Source organism: Chamaea fasciata, unplaced genomic scaffold, assembly GCF_029207755.1.
Source record: "Chamaea fasciata isolate MVZ Bird 193981 ecotype frontalis unplaced genomic scaffold, bChaFas1.0.hap1 SCAF_5, whole genome shotgun sequence".
Classification (NCBI taxonomy): domain Eukaryota; kingdom Metazoa; phylum Chordata; class Aves; order Passeriformes; family Sylviidae; genus Chamaea; species Chamaea fasciata.
The window spans coordinates 56,913,793-56,936,127 of NW_027094090.1; the positions used below are offsets into that span (position 1 = coordinate 56,913,793).

The 22,335-nt window shown below is 41.2% G+C and overlaps 1 protein-coding gene across 7 annotated transcripts in view; it reads left to right on the forward strand.

The window, feature by feature from the left end:
- The window catches only part of DGKI (diacylglycerol kinase iota), a 199,741-nt gene that overhangs the window by 173,153 nt on the left and 4,253 nt on the right, over positions 1-22,335 (forward strand). For 6 of the 7 annotated variants that reach the window (XM_066183827.1, XM_066183828.1, XM_066183829.1 and 3 more), the window contains 4 exons: positions 10,925-10,962; positions 12,566-12,686; positions 20,099-20,135; positions 22,036-22,135. In XM_066183827.1, coding sequence (XP_066039924.1) covers positions 10,925-10,962; positions 12,566-12,686; positions 20,099-20,135; positions 22,036-22,135 — 296 coding nt within the window. Of the gene's footprint in view, positions 1-10,924; positions 10,963-12,565; positions 12,687-20,098; positions 20,136-21,853; positions 22,006-22,035; positions 22,136-22,335 lie in introns of those variants that run through there. The other variant, XM_066183832.1, reaches the window with a different exon arrangement.

Consider the following 22,335-nt stretch of genomic DNA (forward strand, 5'->3'; position numbering starts at 1 on the left):
CAGAAGACCTGGTAGATGTCACGATGGAGGGCCAGGCAAGTCATCTCTTAGTGAAGGGTATCACCTGCTATATTTTTGCTGTATAAAAAGTCCTGGTGATATGCTCAGGAGGTCTGACACTGTTGCAGGTTATTGCATCCATTGTTTATGGAACAGGTATGGTAGTGTGATGGGAATGCAGACTTCTAATACATCGTGTTGCCACTACACAGTCATTATCTGGTTATCCAGTGCACACTTGTGGTCTGGTTATCATTAGTTGAATTGTTGAGGTTTACCAGGTTTACCTTCATTCACCCTGCACTTTTCAGAGCTGCACTGCATTTTTTGTGCACACTGGATTATGCCCTGCCCACCCCTGTTTACAGATACCCTGCAGAAATCTGCATTAAATATTCATATCTGTACTTTCATCTGGCCAAAGTTAGGTTCTCTCTATTATTCTTTGTTTACCTTGTATGTTTGAGTTGATTCTTCATCATCACGCAAACAATTGAAGCAAATGGCCTTAAAAAGAGTACAATGAGTTCCATTTCATTTTCAAGTGTTCTGAAAACAACCCAGCAAACTCTTGTGTTGCTATTAATGGTGTAGGGGGGACACTGGTGTGTTATTCATGTCATGGCAACTTGGAGCTGATGCTGCTCAATATTTGTGCGTCTGACTTCAAACAGAGGAACCTTGCTTTTGATGGAATTACTCAGTTTTAAGTAGATATACTAACGCACCTCAAGAACTTAATCCTTACACATCTGACTTGCATTCTGATTGGGAGACAAGAGTTTTCAAATATTTATGTCACTGCTTTCCTACTCATTTCTCTATAAACCGATGAAATTGGGCTTTTTGCCTTGTTTGCTTCCAGCAGACATGTGGTTTTGCTGCATCAGCATAATTTTTGTGATTTGAGGTTTGTGGTTTTGGGGCATTTTATGTGTAATAGATTCATGAGGGAATTCATGAGGGAATAGGAGACAACTGAGAAATTAAGACAAGAGGGAAATACATTCAGTGGAGCAATTTTGAAGACAGGTAGTTATTACAAAGTAATAATATTATATAAGTGATTAAGATAAAGGCTGGATGTTCTGCTTGAAAAGACAAATAGCAACACTCAAAGGTCTTTCAGATTCTGCCAGATGCTGGCTCCATGCCATGGAGTCAATCCATGTCTTGGAGTCATCCAGCCTAGATATCCTACATCTATCTAGGAGGCATTTGTGTAGAGTGAAGTGAGTTTATATGAGTTTATAATGTTGACTTATACATTAGTCTCCATTAGAAAAACATTTCCACAGGGATTGCTTGGCATGGGTTCAAACTGGAAGTTTTAGGTGGGAGGTATAATTCTGTCTCTGGATATCCCTCTGAATAGAGAGAGCTGCTATCTGAATTATAAGGAAGGGACTGATCAAGTGCATGGAAGGCAGTGGTGGCTCCATCCCACACAGGAAAATGGTTTGCAATGCAGTATCTGCTCCTGCCTTGGAGGCAGAATGTACTGTACACTGTGGAATTTGCTCCAGTGCCATCTGCTCTGTTAAAGACAGGAAATCTAAACACATGCAAGGAGGAAGATGGTTGTAGGAGTCCCAGAAAATAGTGCAAGGAGCAATAACACTTCCTGGAACCTCCAAAACTGGGATTTCCTGTTGCCCATGGTGACCTGTGGGAATGCAGACTTCACACCCTCAGCCTCCTTTCTTCTTTCCAGAGCCAATCTCCACTAATCTTGATAGTCACAGTCTGCAAAGGGATATTATCCTCTAGAGTTTAGAAGGCAGTCTGCCATACTGATTAAAAGGATGAGCAGGGTGCTGCAGATGAATCCAAACATCTCAGTACTGGTAGAATTAGAAAAATAAAGAACAGAAAAATAATGGCTCTTTTGTACACTAGATACCTTCAAAAGAGAGAGGTGACACCCTGTATTCTTCACAGTGATGCTGCAGCTGTTTATCCAGCAACAAATTGAGATGTCTTGGAATGCTTTCTCTGTACAAATTAAAGAGAGTATGGGAGGGGTTGGAGGGAGGCTCCCGACTGTAGGTATTTATTTTGATTAATTAGCCACTTTAGGAAGAAAGCCCTCCTGGATAGTGTTTTGAAAGTGTCTGTGGCCAGCTAAGCCAATGATGCCTTGGGGATCTGCTCTGGGTTTGCTCATTTGCTTCTCAGCTCAACAGAGGCTGGTATTGATGCAGATCCAGGGTCCCCCTGGCAAGAGAAAGCATTCTGTGAAAGCACATGTCTAAGGCTGAGGGAGATCCTTTCTGGATAAAATCTTTAAAAAGTGCTTACAGCCCAACTCTCATCACATGCAAGCAGCCTGAGGGGTCAGCAGGCAGCTGAGAAGGAGATGTCTGGCAGATGTGGGTATCTGAATCAGTAATAGATGAAAACAGAAAAACATTTATTTCACAATGGCTGCTGCCATTATCCTTTTCCTCTCTGGAGGAATATGTTGTTTGAATCAGAGTGCTTGTTTTCAAGCAGAAGCTCTGGGTAACCTTACAACCTACTTTGCTTCTGATTTTTTTTTGTTTTTGTTTTTCTAATGGTGGTTGCTCATGGTCAGATAAGAGTAGCAATCACTTCACCCACTGAAGAACTTGGCTAGAAAAAATATTCTTGAACTGAATTTTGGATGATTTAGTCCTCCTGTGAAACCCTAGCTTTTTAAGGAAGGGTTACTTAGATATTGCCAGGCGAAGGCACTGCAGCCAGTGTTGCAGTGGCCAAAACCTGAAGGGAGTGTGCTAAGAGTACCTGTGATAGGAATGGTCCACAAAGCCAGAGAAGAGGAACAGTGTGGCCCACAATGCTTCTTTTTTTGCTGTCCTATTTATTTTCAAATTGAAAATAAATCACTGCTTAATTATTTTACCTAGAATCCTCCTTCTGCCAAGGTAGTGCCACTCCATTGATAAAATTACTGCATTAGTCAGTCAAAGTCTTCCCTGCCTTGCGTTCTCACAGACGTTTTCTTCTACTGCATAACTCCTGAGAATGACATTAATTGTTGTGTTGGCTTAAAATTAAAAATGGCGGAAGAGAAAAAGAAGGCAAAAAAGTGATGATGTGAGCCAGATGGTGCTTAGTTTATCTGGAACTGTTCTTGGCATTCTGATCTATTTACAAAGAAGGTCCTTTTTTTTTTTTTTTTTTTTTTTTTTACTATCCTTTTCTTTTGTGAATCTGAGTTAAGTGGTCTCACAGCAAAAGTTTAGCATTAGGGTCTGAATACTTCCACTCCTAGCTATCAACTGCACTCTCAGCTCTGCACTAGCACCACATAAACAATTCAGGTTGGACTCTAATTGGCATCAAAGTAGCTTTAAACCAGTCTGAGTGAAAATAGGGCTTTAAAGGCAGCTTGAGTGTAATTTACATCTTCTTGAAAGCCTCTTTATCCTTCCAGAGTTGTATGAAGGGACTTCTGTGTAAGTGAGAATTTAGCCTTTCTTTCCCTTCAGCAAGCATGTGTGGCTATTTTTGCTCTTTTTCCCCCCTTCCTTCTCTCTTACCACTATTTTGGTGCAGTTTGAATTTGAAATTCGTAAAAGGTAAATGTTCATAATGTTGTCTGAGTAATGACTGATATTTTTTCATGTTAATTTTTTTTCTTATTCGCAAGTTAGGCAAACAGGTGCAATCAAAACTGTGCCAGTTCTCTAAATCTGCTCTGGATGCAGTGCTTTTGTAACTGAAGGGCAGCCCTCAAATATTTAGAAGGGTTTTCTACCTCTTTGTGCAATCCTAGAAATAGATGTTATTGAGGCATGACTTATTCAGAGGGCCAGCAGACTTCAAAAATCTCTCTCTCAAACCACAAGAGGATGTGTGCTTATGCAGGTTTTCCTGTCCAGATGAAATATCCCAAGGTACTGTTTGAAGGCCTTCCTAATATCCCTCGTGCTGAACAGTCCCCGGATGTGTGTGCCTGGCTGCTGCTCAGCTGGTGTGCTCCTGAGCTCTTGGCTGCAGCAGGTGGCTGCACTGTCAGTTTTCTTGGTCTCTTGGGAGTACTTTGGGCTCTCAAGCTCTTTATTCCGTCGTCTTTCATGGAAATAGTGCCTCACAGCAGAGCTGTTGTGAGCTGCCTGGACTGGTGGCATTGCCTACAGGTTTCGTAAGAAGCTCAAGTCTTTTGCAAATCTCAAAACCTGCGGAAAACCCTTGTTTAACACCTGTTTCTTTAGGGCAGTGGCAGCAAACAGATACATTTTGCAAAAAAAAAAAAAAAAAAAACAAACAAAAAATCAGTGAGTCTTTGCTTTATTCAGCACAAGGAATATTATGATAGGGTTTAGGGAAACCTCTAAACTGTATGTATTTTTTGCTGTCATATTTCCATCATGCCTCTTATGCAGTCTTTGGGCTGAGGTAGAACTCTAGCAAGTTCAGAAACCTTTTTCCATTCCCTGTTTGATGTTAAATACTTTTTCAATGAATACAGAAGAAGGAATTTTACCAGTTATTTCTGGATTTTTTTTTTTTTGCCAGCATCTAGAGGACCCCTTAACCTGCAAAATTTAATTTCTGTTTAATATTTTCATGGTCTTCAGTTGTCACTTCCCCTACTTACAGGTGCATAAAATACATGAAGAAAAATTTATTGCTCCTTTCACTCAGCTTATCTTCAAAGGAAATATTTAAGCATCATCAGCTTTGGTGAGACTTGAGATTGTCTGTAGATCAAAGACCTGAGCTCACAGTTATTCCAACAAAGCATTATTAGCTTTGTAATTTAATTTCTCAGTTATGTAGACAGTTTGGCATATGTATTTTATAGGTAGTTTGTGTTTCTTTCTGTAACTTTAAAAGCAGACAAAATGTTGGAAAGGGGTAAAGTTTTTGTAAAAGCTCAAGTGCAGAGATTTGCTACTTCTCTTCATGGATGCCTGAAACTCTTCTATGGTACTGGAAGGCCCTTCAGAAATACCAAGTGAATTCACTACCCTTTATCTTCGGTGCCTGTTTCTCACAGTCTTCTCAGAAGGGAAGTAATACACAAGACAATTCCCTGTGGTAACTGCCCCCTCTCTCCCCTTTCATCTGCAGGTCAAGTCTGAAGATCATGGCTAGAGTAGAAAAAAATAAGTTCTGTACATTTCTGTGTAAGTTATATTACTATCAATTTGTCATAAAGCTTTTATGAGCAAATTGTTTTTTACAGAGAAAAGAGTGTATTTCTGAATGACAATCTATATGGACTCCAGTCTTTTGAGAGCAAAGCTTTTGGAGTGATTGAAATAGAAGTTATTATTGATTTCTGTACAACTGGTGAAAAATAAGCCCCGAGGGCTTCCTTTGTTATCTTTTCTGTAATGCTGATCTTTAACAGCCTAGAAGACTCCAACTGCGTAAAAGTACTCTTCTAATCAGGGTCAGTTTTTTACTTCTCAATGTGTAAAGCAGTAATTACTTTAAATTTCTGACTCAATGAATTGCACAAAGACTGAAACAGCAATAAAGGATTGGAAATATTCTGGAAGCTAATGATAGTCCAAGTTAAGTTAATTAACTCTCAAAATCTGATGATGTCACCTTCTCCTATAATTTCTTCTTCATTAACAGGTCTACAAGGTCTGAACGAGGCAGTATTTTATGAGGTATCCTTAAGAGTTCCCCAGAGCACTCTAGTAGGAGATGGTGGTGAACACTAACACTCCAGTTCTGGGCACTCCACACGAAAGTTCTTATATTTTTTATTTACTGCCTCCAACCAGTAAGAAGCATTCAGCACTGAAAGGCTGATGGCTTATCAATTCCAAATGCTGAATCAGTGCATTAGATGTGTCTTAGAAAGGGCTGGACAGAGGCAGGCATTGTCTGTTAAATGAGGTTTCTGCAAGGAGCTGATTTCTTCAGAGTATCAACTGTTGTGCTGCATCTTTTGAAAGAGTTAGATCAGAGAATCATAGAATGGTTTGGATTGGAAGGAACCTAAAAGAACACCTAGTTCCAATTCCTCTGCCATGGGCAGGGATGCCACCCACCAAATCAGCTTGGTCAAAGCACCGTCCTCCAACCAGGTCTTGAGTTATGGTAGCTGAATTCTGCCATAATTTCCCATGTGCTTAAATATTGTCATATTCTGATTAGATGCATTGATACCCTGGTATTTTTAAACACATGGTGGGATGCATTATTACAAATAATACTCTGCTGTCACACTGCATTTCATTCATAGATCTATAATTGTCTGCATTTTAATAATGAATGTGACAACTTCTTGGTGTGGTACTTATACTTTATATAAATAATTTAAATAATTCTGCTCCCTTCAGCCACAATTTTTAGATCTTCACTAAAGAATTACTTGTTAATATTGAAAACTTCAAAGTTGCTGTACATTTTTATCAGCATTCCCTGTGGCTTATTTGGTACAGAAGTAGTGAGTTCAAATATAGCATTGAAAGAGTCAGATCAGGTGTGCAATCTGATTAACAAAATCTGGAGGATATTTATGGTTTATTAATAACTTTTACTCAAGTGAAAAGGCACAATACCCCTGTACTACTGACAGTGGTGGGCTGTAGAACTACCCTGTTCTTTGGGATTCTTTCCAGTGCAGACCATCTCCTCTTACTGTTTCACTAATGATTATTCAACAAACTTACTGAATATCTTTCATGTCAACCTACTTTAAGCAAAGAACCTTGTGATCCTAACATGTTAGTTATGAGATTTGATAAGAATTTTTTTCTTCATGTTCTTTCTGAAAGTGTTTTAGCAGCAAGTTTCTGGTGTGATAGTAACCTGGCGATGAGCCCTGCGTCTGTCCTCGGTGTTAAGCTGATGAGCAGCTTTGGGATTAGGAGAAAATTTTTCTGCAGGGCATACAGGAAGGGGTAGTTTGAGGTTTTTCCTAGCTTGTGATACTTCTGAGAATTATAATGGCTTTTGAAGTGAGTGAGGTGATGGTAATGACTTCTGCCCCTCTCCTGCTGTATTCTTCTGATGTGCTGCAGTTGTGGGTCTGTCTTTTTTAGCCCTTACATTTATCAGACATTCTCATTCTGTGCCTGAACGGTATGTGAAAAACTAAAATTTCCAAGACTGTGAGCATTGCCTGGTGTTAGGAGTAGCACATCTTGGAAAACCTTAAAAGAAGACCTCCCATTTTGCCCTTGTTTGGTTGTTGTTTCTGGAGGTGATCAGACATGTCTCCTGAAATGATTCCATTCTGAAGGATCCCCTCTCTGTCTTAGTTTGACTCTTAATTTAGGTGCTGCAAGTTGGAGGTAATTTTCTCTAGAATTTCTTTAGTCTGTGGAGCACAACATGAACAGTTGCAGGGCAAACCAGGTTATTTTCTGCGGAGAGTTATCTTGTCTTTTGACCATCCAAGCAACCCTATGAGACCTCACAGGCGTCTTGCAGCCTCTGAAGTTATGGAGTAGGCATATTTCACTTCTTTCTCTGGTGTCCAGTGTTTAATGACTGACTTTGCAGCACTGTTTTAATACTGCTGGCTTCACATGCAGAGCCAGAGAGCAATTGTTAGTTCAGAAGTTAATTTTGTCTGGGAAACAAAAATGTTTGTTGTAACTCAGTGACATTAACATAGATTTTTAGAATATGAAATAAAAATAGCTGTTTCCAATGGAAACAATGAACACTAACATAGAAATTAGATAAGTGATATATGCCCTAGGAAAAGTATTGTTTTCAGCATGAGTGTGTACTAGTAGTTGTTTATCCTGTGTCTCAAGCTGTATTAGCTTGCAGCACTACTACAATTCAATTAGCAGCCTTTTCAACATGGCTTTTTTTTCCTGTTGGTTCATTATTCACTTGTATCTGCTCAATGATAATTTATAAGTCAGGTATTTGTTTGTGGGGGGGTGGGTTGGAGTGGATGGTTTTTTGGTGTTTGTTTTGCCAGTCAATTTTTGTGTTTGCTGGCAGGCCTGGGTAGGGTGTTGTTTTTGGTTTTGGTTTTGTGGGTGTTTTGTTGTTGTTGTTGTTGCTGACGTTTTGCTCTGTTTTGTTTTAATGAAGATGCTTTTCTAAGTTGGGTAGTTGGAGTTTTGCTGAGGAGGCAGCCTGGGGACCGAGTGCTTCCTCAATACATGAACAGAGCACTCCATTTGTCAATTTTGCCAAGCTGTCACCTTACATCAGCAATAAAGCTACTTGCTAAATAAATATGAAAGGTAGTAAAACACAAACACTTTTACTAGTAACCAGAAATGCTTTTCTTAGGAGAAATTAAGAAAATAATGACTTGATTAAAATATTAATTAAACCAAATAATTTTTGAGACATTTTTAAGACCTGAAGGTGTATGATGAAACAGTGGCATAGTTCATTTTATATATTATGCCAGCAGTGCAGTGCTGCTTAGGAGAAATAAAACAATTCTTACTTTAATGTTTCTAATTTTAAACTAGCCTGGCATTGCATGTTAACAGCATTTTCCTCCAACTTCTTAGTCTTTTCTCTCTTGTCAATGCCATCTGCTTGCTTGCTCCACCACCTCTTTAACAACCAGGTGATTTTTGACATCTTCACCCTCCTCCTCAATATGTCCAGCAGCCCCGTTTGGGTTTATGGGGTTAGTGTGCTAAGCAATATTCATATATTTATGTAAACATGTTCTCAATCCTAAAGACCCTTTCTCCATTTCTAGCTCAATAGCTTCTAAATCTTCCTGTGTTGGGGTGTACAGCTCTGAATTATTTTACTGTAGTCTATCCTCTTGTTATGCCAGCTGGTTTTGTTGATCTGTAATGTATTCTTTATCCAATAGGTTCTACTCTAGCAAAGCACTTAATTTTAAGAGTGTAGGTTGACTTGGCGTGAAAAGAATGTAATTAGCTCAAAGCTAAGCACTTGCCTAAATGCTTTGCTGGATTTGAGGCTTAGGAAAGAGATGAAAAGATTGGTCTAATTATGTTGAATTTGTTTTAGAGCTGCTTTATCCTAATAGCCTTATCACCAGACCAGTTCTGATTATGGTTATTAGGTGTAGAAGATTTTTCACATCTTGTCAGACTTTTCATAGAATCATAGCTCTCTCTCCTGTTTTTTTTCTTTTTTTGAGCTGCAATCTTCAGCGTGGCTTGCATAAGAAAATGTATCGCTGCCTCTTAGGAAAGTGACTTCAGGGAAGCCATGTCATAAGAAATTGGATGTAGAAAGCAATGGAAAACTCATGTCACCAGTTCATCTGATTTTCACGTGTGAGGAGTGCAAAATACTTATACAAGTCCAGACTGCAGGAGCCTAAAGAGTAGAAGTGTCATTGAGACCAGACTGAAAATAAAAAGAGAGGGAAATAGATAAAGCAAATTACATGAGTTAAATTCTGCTCTGCTGTTAATTTGGGCTGAGCAATTGCTAGAAGTCTTGGGAGAAAAAAAAAAGTATGTAAGCCACTGAAAATAATAACTGAAGAATCTGAAGAATTTTCTAGCTCTTACCTGCTGGTGTTTACCTTCTTCCATTCCTAAAATCTGTGTGTCCATGCTCTCACAGATGCCAGGGGGATTTTTAGGGTTTAGTTTCACTCATGGCCACTGAAAAACTGTCCTGAATCTAAAGTTGCAAGAATTACTGCTACTGCTTCCTCAAGACAGAACTTAGCTGGACTGGGGTTTTGCTTTTCCCATTGCTGCATGGCTGGGGCATGAGGCGTTACTTAGACTAGAAAGTCACATAGCCCCAGGTGTTTTCAAAGAAAGGGACATTTGTTGAGTTGCCTTTGAACATCCTTCCTTTTCTGCAGTGTTTAGCTTGGATGCCTTGTCATTTCTGAAGGCGTAGCAAGCTCATCACGGAATTCCCACTGTGCAGTTTCCTGTGTGTTATTTTCAGAGGCAAGGCTATACTGTGGTTCTCTTTCCTGCCTTGCTCCTACTCACGTGAACTTTTGACATCTTTATCAAGGATGGCACTTGAGCAAACGTTTAATTTGATTGCACTGCCTAGACACAAAGATGGAAATGGGTCTAGACATTCTTGGAAAATTATGAGTTGAGGCAGATTATTAGTTCTTTCTAAGATGCAAACCACGTAAGTGCTTTCTCTGAAAGATTATTCATCATTGTTTTTTACAATATATATTATGATAGGGAAAAGGAGGAAAAAAGAAGGAGATAGCCACATAGTGATAGGTTTATAACAGCTTCTCTGGGCAATAGAGAGTCCCAGGCTTTTGCCTTCCTTCTTCTTTTTTTTTTTCTCCACAGGATCAGGGCAGACAGTAGTGGGTAGTGAGAAGCTCCCAGCTGTTTGCAGCTCTGTCCTGCCTTGTTGTGAGCCTTTGTCCACTTTGTCTCTTTTTCCTTCTATGTCTGTTTAAAATACAAATGCTGACAAGGTGAGGACTGGCTCTTCCTCTGTCTTGGGCCCTGCCTGCCAAACCCAGGGGACTTGCTCCCCTCTGGCATCTCAAAATGTTTTTGTAATACAAGTAATTGTTAAGAAATGTCTCTCTTGTCACTCAATAATCTGCAATTTGGGATTCTCAGTGTATTGGGGTCTGACTGACCACTCCACCATCAGTATGACCAAGTCTGACAGGTCTGTAGATAGTTTCAGGTTCTCTGTGCAGATAACATTGGTATTTTCAGTGATGGTTCTGCTGCTGGAGACTTGACCTTGTCCACATTGTGGACACTGTTGAAAGGTCTCAGAAGCGTCCCAAGTGAAAAACTCAGACAGAAGCCTGCAGTTCTATGACAGCATTGATGACTTGATGTCCATACAGCTTTCATCACCATGGGCTGTCTTCTGCCTTTCCAATATGTGTCAGTGCAGGGTTTGCACTGGTTTTGGTAGTACATGAGAATGCAAGTGGACTGGGGGATGTCAGTCTTCACTTGCATACGCTATGACCTATGTCCTCAGCTGTGAAGCTGTATGCACAATGCTTTCTGCCTGACATCAGTTTTCTTCTTGTCTTTTGTAGCACTTCTACAGGCAGTCATATCTGGTGATCTACTGAAGGTAGGTACAGAGCACTGCGTGTCCACTTATTCACAGTTTTTTGCCAGTCAGATACACTGTAAATTTAATTACACCTCTGCTCAAAACATAAATAGGCTGCTGTAGGGACTTCTGGCAAGTGCCATTTTACAGCTGTTCCAGGAAACCCTGAATTCTAGGGGAACACATCGTTCAGGTGAGGTGTGAAATTTGCCTGAATAGGATCTGGTGTTAGACAGTGCCTTTTTGCCCAGGATTCAGAGTCCACTGCATGGAGGAATGTGCCAGTTACTAACAGTGAAATTACTATACTGGCAATGTTGAACAGCAGGGTAGTTCAGACACAGCCTTATACAGGAAAGGATATTTTACACCAGTGAGGTTGGTGGCCAAGTCCCCAAGTGTTAGCTTGCTTGAAGTCTACCTAGGCAACCACAAGACCAGGTAGAACAAACCTCAGGTGGCTGTTTTATCACCTGATGGATGTCTCAAAACATGTAGTGCCTTGGTACATTAAGTTTGGGAGGCAAAACAACTCATGCAAATTCTTTTGTGCCAACGACTGAAGTCCCACATCAGACAGCTACTCAGGCTGTGTGTCTCAGTAGCCAAGTCAGGATCTGAACACATGCCCTCGAATTTGGATGAGGACTGTGATTAATGATTGCAATTTTATCTGTGAGAAGCCAGCTTGGAGCCGTTTGTAAAAATGACAGTGCTGTAGGCCAACTTTTTGCCTGCAGGAGCCCCTTCTATACCACTGCCTCAGCACTTATGGCAGCAGCATCTAGGGAGAAGTCCTTCAAGAAGTAATAAAAATATTGTCTCCTTTACACTTTTTGAAAACATTTTGCCTGAGCTGGCTTTGATGGGGAAACTCCTTGGCCTTCTTCAGATGTACTGCATCATATAAATGAGTCCTCACTGTAGCAATTCTCTCCTTTTTCTGTAGTGATCTGAACTGCAAATCCCACCCCTCACCCCCGAAGTTTGCAGCATTTCTGAGGCCCACCTGGTTGCTGTTCCCCTCTCATTCTTACCCCACATAGTTCTTCCTCCTCATCCAGCCCTGAACAGGGGGCATTGTGAGAAGAGAGAAGGTGACAGTCACCTCACCTCCTTGTGGAATTTTGAGTTGGAGTTTTCTGATTTAGTCAGAAAATCATTGACTCCTGTGCTGAGGAAAAATTGGAGTCTTCAGCAAAGAGGCAAGAATTTTCTATCAAGTACATATATTTTAATATATCCCAACAATGTTGTCAGATGTGGTTTGCAAGCATTCCTAGCAAGCAATAAATCATCACCAGTAGTGTAGCAATGTCTCATTGTTTAGGAAATACAGACTGTTCTCTTTAACCTACATAATTGTCAATACTTCTGGTTTCAGATGTTTTATATCAAGGCCTAAAAGCTGACTTTAAATTAATATTTTATTTTATTTTATTTTATTTTATTTTATTTTATTTTATTTTATTTTATTTTATTTTATTTTATTTTATTTTATTTTATTATGGTACTGACTTACAATGAGAACCAGTAGAGAATTTACTGACATATTTGTTTTTCTGCTCCTCCCATCTTATCCTTCTGTATTTTTTTTTCTCTCTCTTTTTTTCCCTTCCAGTTCATAGAATGTTGTAAAAAAGGAGCCAATTTATTAATCCATGGACCTGATCGCTGCTCCTTGTTGCACCATGCTGCCATGACTGGGAACGGCGAGATTGTGAAATACATCCTGGAGCATGGTGAGTCCCAGTGGGAAAACCCACAGAGAGCTGCACTTCAGCCAAGTGTCAGTCAGGCAAAACCACACCAGGCTGCTGGAAGTGGCCTCACTTATCTATGGTGTCCCTCAGTGAAATGTCCACCTGCAGCACATGTGAGCAGGAGGCTGGGAGTGGGGTAGCAATGAGAGTGATGGCTCCAGATAAAGTGTGAAAAGAAGAATTAGAATGGCTTTTGAGGGGGATGGTGTTTTCACATTTGCATCAGCTGGGGGGCTGTGAAGAAGCAGTGTGAAGCTCTAGTTAAAACCTCTGGCACAAGAATCCTCTAAGTTGCTTTTCAATTAGAGCATGTGTTGTAGAAAGCATCTAATCTCTATTAAAACATTTACAGTGACAAGGACCCCATACAACCGCTGCTATTATTTCAGCATTTAGTAACACACTGGTCAAGAATCTGCCTACTTTTGTTGTATGAATTCACCTAGCATCCATTCCAACCTTTGAAGATTATGTCTGTTAGATTCAAGACCACCCAATAGCAAAAACTTATGATCTCCATTTTGTATTTATGGACAGTGATCAAGCCATTGCCCTTTTTTCCTTTTTATTCTTCTTATCTTTGTCAGTAGCAGAGCTTGCAGGCTATGCAGCAATTTTTTTGTGTCTGAGGCAGTCACATTTAGGAGCTTCTCCCTGTTGAGCCACTGAAACCTTGTTTCCTCACTGCTGGAGAGAGGCAGAGTAATACAGTGTCACCGCTCAGCACATAGAGCTGAAGTCCCAGTTATCAGCTTCCTTCACTGTTGGAGAAGTTTTCTATTGTAACTCTTCTCTTGCCCCACTGCAAAATATCAGTGGCTATTTTGGTTTGTGAATATCAAAATCAGCTACAGTATTTCATCAGCAGTGTTAGCACTGAACACAGAGACTGCCCCTGGCAATTAGAATAAGTGTTAGCTAATGCCCCAAGGTATTGCACAAATTGTGCAGAGAGAAGAAAAAAGCACAACTCATAAGAAAGGAAGAAGCAACAATGCATCTCTTTAAGCTTGACTCCTAATTTAGGTATTAAAATCTAGGTGTCGGGGATTCTATAGGTCCAAGTTCCTGCACAGTCAACAGCAATCTGTGGCTTAGTTCATTTGCTCTGGCATGACAGAGGCACTTCTGGTGGCAGATGGAAATGAGGAGGGCATCCTTAACAGCAGCAGGCTTCTAGCATGACTAGCTCAAGGGACATCCTCATCAAGGCAGTCTTTGGAGCCCAGAAAGTGATTCAGGCAACAGTCACCTGTGTACTTTATTTATTTAGATAAACATAAATGTCTAATGTCATTTGCCCTAGGATGTCCAGGACATTTTCTTGGGTCTATAGGATAACATACAAGGCCCAGAGGAGGCCTAGCCTGCACTGACAGCCCAAGCTCAACCAAGCATCTCTGTCGTTCCCAGTGCAACCCAAGGCTTGCCCATAGGCATATCAAACAACACAAAATATCTGTGTGTGGGCAACAGAACCGTGCCCCAAAAACCTGACTGAGAGGGGCTGAATTGTTCTTTTACTTCTCTAGTATAGATACCTACACAAGGATAGGTCAGTGCAGTTGGCCTTTTATCCAAAAAATGGCTGCATTTCCCATCAGCTCTAGCAAACCTTACCAGTGCCAACTCAACCTCCTATTTCACTGCTCTGGATTATTGCATTACTCACAGTTCACATTTGTACCATTGAATTCTGTAGACAGGCAGAGATTTGCTTTATTTTCTTACTGCCCCTGGTCTGTTTACACACTGCACATGACCTGTGCCAATTCACTGTCATAGATGCTTCTCTGGGATTTTTATTAGAGACATATACTTTAACATAGTCACAGTCTGACCAGTTATTGTTCTTTTGGTGAAGGTTTAAAGTGAGATAATTTAAACTGATAAGAATGTAAGCAGGGAATCCATGGGAATTTTTGAAGTAAACAGAGAAATGTGAGGGATTATGGACTGTTAGACAAAGACAAATCAAGAAGGTTGCGCAAATGTCAGTTCAGTTCCTCTCTCCCTTCTTCATCCCCAAGGATGGCAGAAGCTTTTGCAGCTTTCCAAACATGTCCTCTGGGCTTCTCCAAATACATTGTTTGTTTAACATTCTCTGGGGATCAGGGAGTGCATGGGACAATGCACAATCCAATAGAGGCCTCCTCTCTTCTCCCACCAAGCAATTAATGAAACTCGTTTCTACTCTGGGCACTTCTCAGCCACAAATGAGTTCTCTTGCTGAATCATCATCATCATCATAATGTCCTTGTTTTTCTTTGCATTCTCTGGCATTTGGCATCTTCTCAGCATTAATTACTGTATACGACCTGATCCAATGCTACTAATATCTAAAGGTTTCTCTGTGTGGAGCTTCTTGTTTCTGACGGTATCCACCCGTAAAAATGTCATAAGAATGAGTCTTACTTCTGTTCTGGCAATTACCTCTGCCCAGTCACACTTTCTCTGCAGTTTGTCTGGTTCCCATACATGGCTGAGGATAGTGAATGATAATAGGAGTTCCACTGTAAAATACCCTCAAGCACACAGCACAGAAAATCTATTATTAACCACACAGGGAAAAATATTCTGAATATCTCTAAAAAACAGCACCAGCCAAAGAAAACAAAACCCACTGTTCCAGGAACTTTAACTGTCTACTTCGAAAAAGAGTGGGGTAAATCCAATGCAATACAGGAGTGGCACCCATAGAACTAGAATTACAAAGGGAGGAAAACAGTGTAGCCGTGCTAAAGCTGTCCTTTGTGGAGATGTCTTTCTGCAAACATGCAGGGCACCTTTATATGAAAGGTTATTCTGTGATCATGATCAGAATGATTTCAGACGTTAAGGGGAGGAAAATAACCTATCCTAAATTAGAAATAGCTTAGATGAGTCACACAGGGGGACTGCTGTGCAGTACTGCCAGATAATTCACAGTGGCCCAGCACAAACCTGGAATGGCAGCTGAAGCAGCAATGTAGTAGGTGTCAGGACAACAGCTGCCTGCTGCTGCAGGAAGAGTTGTGCTGGCTGCTGCTCCAATAAAACAGTTTGTCTCTATCCCCTGTGCAGGAAGGGCAGTTATACAGATACACAGACGTGTCGCTCATTCAAGATTGCCCTCCTAAATCAGGAGCCTTTCGCTTTTAGCAGAAGGGGCAGCTTTAAAAACTTGTCTGTAGCTGAGGTAAGAGATGCTTAGCTAGAAACTGAGGGCCCAACTCAGCAGGTATCAGAACCACAGCTTTTTAATGCTGCAGTCAGCAGCTGCATCACATCCTAATACATGTACATTAGAGAAGAGTTAACTGTCTACTTGTTTAACACAAGCAGAATTAAGGAAGGCTTAAGAACCTCTGTTAAAAAAAGGGCCTCCTAAATCATCTGTATTGGTATCAAACTTGGATTAGAGTCTTAATCTGGCAGCTGCGAAAAATTTGTAATTTATAAACGTTATATAAATAATTCTATTTGCCTTGTCCTTGTCTTGTCTTCTCTAGACATTCAAAAGACAAGCAAGAATTTTATAGTTCATCTATGGTATTTCGATTTTAAACAGAAGAGAGGAAAGATATTTACAGTTGCCTTAGGAGGTTGTGGTGGGAAATTCTGATGCAACAGACAGTACATAGGGCATCCCATCCTAAACATTTCTGTGTTCTCAAACTTCAATGTCCTTGCTTCACTAGAAAGCCTCCCTTGATTTAAAAAAAAAAAAAAAAAGGAGAAAAAAGAAAAAAAAGATAATACTTTCATTAATCTTAGCACTGCAAAGTCCAGGGTTAAGAGCCATCAGTGAATCTGGATTTGCATCCTGACCAGATTCAGAAGTCCCTCGGAAGGTGTTGGCAAAGAAAATTTTGCTGTGACAGAGATGTGTGTTGGAGACAAAGTTTGAATAGTTTGGATGAGAGTGAGTTTGTATGACACTTGTTAGTATGTCTAGATTTTTGGAATGTGTTAGGGCAGTGGTCATTTGTGAGGGGCCTGAGCAGAAAAGAGTTTAGTTTTTCTAGGAGGCACAAGGTATAAGATGGTCTATTTTAATTTCAAGTTTATCAAATTTTAGGGCAACATGGCTGACAGACAAGTAGGAAAGAATGCTCCCATTACCTGACTAGCCTCTATTTTACAGTGGAAATTCTGAACTGGAAGACACTAGCAGGAAAAAACACTGTTAATTTTCACATCAGGTAAAAAAGAAGAGTGTGGAGTTGGGGAAAGGCTAGAAAGAGTTCTGAATTTCCAGTTTACTGTTATTTTAAAAATCCTCCTACTTTGAAGGTAAGGATCCACGCTCAGTTTTGTCCCCCAGATAATAACCTCAATCAGGGTATTAAACGAAGAGGGTTTTGACAGAAAAACATCCAGAAATGTTGGTAATGTCTGACATTACTGCTTAGAATAAATACCCTTCTTCCCCGGTTCTATGAAGGACTGACAGGACATGGGACCGGCAGGGGTTAATATCTGTGGGTCTCCTATCTGTGGGTAGCTGTAACCACATCCATTGGAGAGGGCTACGCTGTGGGCTCAGAGGCCTTTCAAGAATGTGTGGTGCTGTATATTTTGGAAAAGCCTCTGAAATATGGTGACTTAAAGTGGGTTTCTTTTGTTGTAGGGAGCTCAGCGAAGGAGCAGCTGCTTTTGAGTATCTCCTTGCCTTCCCTCCTCCCATAACCAGCTCAGACTGCTTTGCCTTCTAAGGAACTGGAAAAGGGCTTTGGTGGAGTGAAAGAGGCCAAAAGGAGAGAAGGAATAAAGTTAATAATTCTACACAGACAGTCTATGGGCAATGTTGAGGAAAGAGAGTGATCTCAGCTGGGCTTCCCCTCAGTGCGTCATGCCTTTCAGCTCTTTTCATTCGAACTTCTCCCCCCACCCCGTCCCCCGTCCCCATCCTGCCATTCTTCAACCCCCCAGTCTCTTTTCCCCTTTCTCTCTCTTTTTTTTTCCTCCCTCCACCTCTCCACACATTTCTATCTTTTGTTTTTATTTCCCCCCCTGCTGTTTTCCTTGATAGAAATCTCACTCATGCATTTCCCTTCCGGATTTCTATTGGGTTATTTTGTCCTCTTTCTCTCTGTGCCTTGGTCCCCTTTTCTTTCTCTGCCTCTTGTCCCGGAGTAAAACAGCCGCCTCCCCGCTGGGTCAGGATGACAGTGCCGTTAGCTTTCCCAGTGCCAGCCCTTCCCACATCTGTGCAGCTTTTGTCCCTGGGCAGAGGGGGATTTGGAATGGTCGGTTGGCAGCGCCAGGGAGACTGATATAAAAATGAGGTCCAAAAAAGAGGGGAAAGGGAATTAGGAGGAGGGCGTGAGATGGTTTAAGAGAAGCACAAGTGAAAATAAAATAAAGAAGTAAAGGGCACAGCTCAGGCTGTGAGTTGGGACATTCCAGCTTCAGAGATAGGCCCGAGAGAATGAAATTGAAGAATCCTAGTACCACGTTGTGTAGCTAATTATTAACGCCAGGATCTGGCCCTTATGTGTGACTCGGATGGAGTCAGGGCTCTCCCATGAAATGCTTAATTTAGGACAATATCCAGGAGAGCACCCTTTGCACTTAGGCGGGGTGTACTTGTCATCTCCTCAGGTCTGTACTCAAAGACTGCTCTCACGGTCCTCAGCACTGAGCTCGTCTGTCCCAGACCTGCTCTTTCTTCCTGCTCCACACCAGTTTTTTTCCTTTACCCTTGGCTTCTCTCCAGACCCAGTCTGCCCCAGCTTTCTTCTCTCTCTCAGGTCATATTCTTCTAACTACTCTCTGTTTTACAACCTTACCTTTTAACAGCTTCTTCTACTTACCTGGGCAAGTACCTCAATGTCCCATAAAGCCAGACCTGTCACCCTGTTCCACGTTGGCAATACAACCTTCCTTGCTCCAACCTTGAGCAGAAACTACAGGTGGCAGTGTCTTCTCCAACACACTGCAAGCCACTCCTGCTTACCTGTCACTGGGATGTCACATTGCAGGAAGCTATGGGGTATCACCTTCATTTTTGAGAAAACACAATTTTCTCCTAGAAAATGTAAAGGACTCTTTTTTCTTCATGTGTATTTCTTTAATTGTCTTTTTAGTTTCTCAGGCATTATCTTTTTTCCTCTCAACAAGAGATTCTGCTTATCCCCCTTTATCCTTCTTCATGATCCTGGAAGCTCAGGCGTAGTGACTGATTCTTCTTTTTGATAGGCAGGAGTGAACACACAACTGCCAAGTGTGGAGATGAGGATGTGTGGTGGTAGAGTCAGGGTCATAAAATAATTGACAGTGGCTGCTGTGTTTGGAGAGCTGTCATGACAAGTATGCAGTGGTACACAATGCCCCGTGCACTGAAGACTAAGCACCACCCTTTCTCATGATGGCAGAAGATGAAGTGAAGGAGCTGCCTGCAGCTCCAGGAGTCCCAGTGATTCTCCATGTGTATATTGAAAAGCAGTGAGGTAAAGCCAGGCTGCTCTGTTCCGTTTTGACACACACTCAGAGTGGAAGGATTGCAGAGAGGTTGTGTGTAGGCCTTTGTAAGCAAGTAGTGTGAAATTCCTCAGTTTCAGGTGAGATTTGCTGTAAGCTCTTGAGGACTCTTGAATTTCAAAGTCGCAGTGGTGCTGGAGAAAAATATTCTTGCGCAGGAAGGAAAAGTCTTGTAAAGTTTCCCTGTTCCCCTTGCTAACTGCCCTATGCCATCTAACACTACACTCCAGAGCAGTGGAGAGAAGAATAAAATGACAGACTGCAAAGGAAAAGTTATTTTTTTAAAATCATATCCAGATCCTAGCCTTTTCATATCACTGTACTTCAGCGATGGAATTTGCTGCTATAAATATCTGCCTGTAGTGAATATCAAGGACAAAAGGACATTAACATAAATGTACTATATTTTCCCCACTTAACAAAAATCTCTTCTGTTTTTCTTAATCTTACTTTCCTGATCATTGCTAACCAGTTGAGTACAGGATTTGCATATCAATATAAAGACCGCTGGGAATATTCCACCCTGATCTACATTTTGTATAACGCTATTAAATGGAGTAGCACAGGGATGTCATTCAGGATGAAATTTGGCTAATTTCAACTTCCTAATGACATTTTCCCTCTAATACCAACAATAGATTTTAACTTGCAATATATCAGGGTTTCCAGTATATCAGCATTTTCAATGTACTGTACTTATGTGAACCACTTAATTGAGCAAGGTGAAGAGTGAGAAAATAATCTCCATGAATATTCATTCCCAGGATAATTTAGAGGCTGCTACTCCCTGTTGCTGACACTTCAGCAGTGACTGTGCATTCAGAATTTTATTAGTGTGAGGGCTCACACAGGCAAATATTACATTGAAATTTGATATATTTGTGCAGGCTGAGCAGCTATATGACATACCTGACTATCTTTTGCAGGTCCATCGGAGTTACTGGACATGACAGACAGTGAAACGTAAGTACAACTGCTCTGTCCTTCACATTATGTGTGTTAAACTATCAGACTCCTCTTGGCTTTCAAGTGCAAACTGTTAAATAGGAAAAAGCTTGAAAAATGGCACAGTTCTTCAAAAATGGACAAACAGAAGGCCTCCTAAAAACCACACATTAGTCATCTCATATGTGGCTTTTTTGCCTAAAACACAGATTTCTTGGATTTGCAGAGGACTTTCAGAGAACTTTCGCCCTATTTCTTCCCATGCTTCCTTAATTTTTCTAGAGGAATAGAAGCACTGTCTTGCATTTTGATGTTTCTAGCCTCCAGCTACTAAGGGACCAACCTGAAGAGTAAATTCCAAAAGTCAGGAAATTACTTTTCTTGCTCTACACTTCTTTTTTTCAATCCCTTCTTGATTCATCCAGGGTTCTCTGCCTCAGCTTTCTCAAGTGTCCAAGACTTGTGCAGTTGAAGGTTTCCATCAAGCAGTTAAAACATTAATCAGCTCTGTTCTTATTAAAAAGAACCAAAAAGCCAACCCAAACAAATTACTTTCCAGTTCCCAATTTTTTATACCTCGTATAATCAAAGTTTCACAAAAGTGTGTAAGGGAAGCATGACTAATCCTGCCAAATATGTGTAATACATGTGAAACAAAAACAGTCTTTCTCATAGGGTTCAAGCCTACCGTTTCTCATCCCACAGTGCCCTCCTCTGCTAACAGAGAACACCTTTTGCACAAGGTGCATGAGTGAAGTCCAGAGGAGATGGGGGCTGGATGGACTGCCCGGCTCTTTTCATCCAGGAGTGTAGCACAACCACATAAAGAGTCAGCGAGCACACCTGTGAGGGCTTCCCTTTACAGAGGTTCCTCTGCCTCTAACTCTTGGAAAGGGGAGGTTCAGGCTGTAACTGGCAGTATGTATTTGTCTTTTGGTCTTCAGGGAGAAAGAGGATAGTATGCCTTTCTGATACTAGTTCCCATGCAACAAGGGCATATTTTTTACAAGATTGCCTCTTAATAATTCAGCTTCCCCTGTTGTGGATGGGGGCTGAGATTCCTTTATGCACTCTGTGTAGGTAGGTGCAAGATTTGTTCTGCTACATGTATTTCTTGTCATTTGTTATTTCACAGGTTATGTAATGTAATTACCCAACCCTACTTTTTGAATACTGGTATTAAAGACTCCTTTTCAACCCACTCAAAGCATACGTTCCTCCTCTTCCTAGGCAAATCCAGATAGATTTCTTTACTCTCAGTAAGGACTAAGTCAGTTTCAGAATCCTATCAGACATAGCTCCACTCTGAGTGAGAAGCTTTGCAACAAATGTGCTGCCACTACACAGTCTTTTCTTCTGAAAAGCCTGTATTTAATCTTCCGTAGTAGCTCAGCAGTCCAGTGTTGGAAAACACATGGGAGTTCTTGGTCTCATACATCCAAGAGAGCAGGGTATCAGAACCAGGGAAGTAAGTGCACCAGTCATAGCTTTGATGGATAGAATTTTTCTAGGATGATTCCAAGAATGAGCTTGAGGAAAGAAATCGCAGGAAGAAACAAACCCTGTTGCTGTTTTGCCTGCTTTGAAACAAGAAGGTGGCTAGCTTGCCTTTGCAGCAGTTAACAGAGCTGGTGGTTGCATGGGAATGTGACGTTCAGTCCTCTGAATACATAAAATCTGTGCATGTTTCTTTCCCATCCCTTAGAAGTTCTTCGTCTGCTATTTGTGCATTGCAGGCTTTCCTACTGAGTCAAAGGATGTAGATGCTAAGGGAGAGAGTGCACAAGTCTACCTCTGCCAGCAAGAGGGAACCTCGCAGAAATGCAGCATCCTTCTGTGTCTATCCTCTGCACCTCATGCTTCGTAAATGTACATTGGTGTGATGTGTCTCACTGCTGGTTTCTGTACTTTGGTCTAGGGGTGAGACAGCATTACATAAGGCAGCCTGCCAGCGCCACCGTGCCGTCTGCCAGCTCCTGGTGGATGCAGGAGCCTCTCTGAGAAAGACAGACTCCAAGGTAACGCAGCTCCATCAACCACTTACAAACTCCTGCAGCCCAGCGAGACTAATCGGCATCCATCCCTGCTGTCTGCATGACTGAGGCTTCCTCGTGTGTGCCAAGGGCAGCTCCTTTTAAGCAAGCTGTTTTTATAGAGAGAACTGTATTGATTTAAACAAGTACAAGAGACTTCAGTTCAGTCCCCACCGTAGGTCATT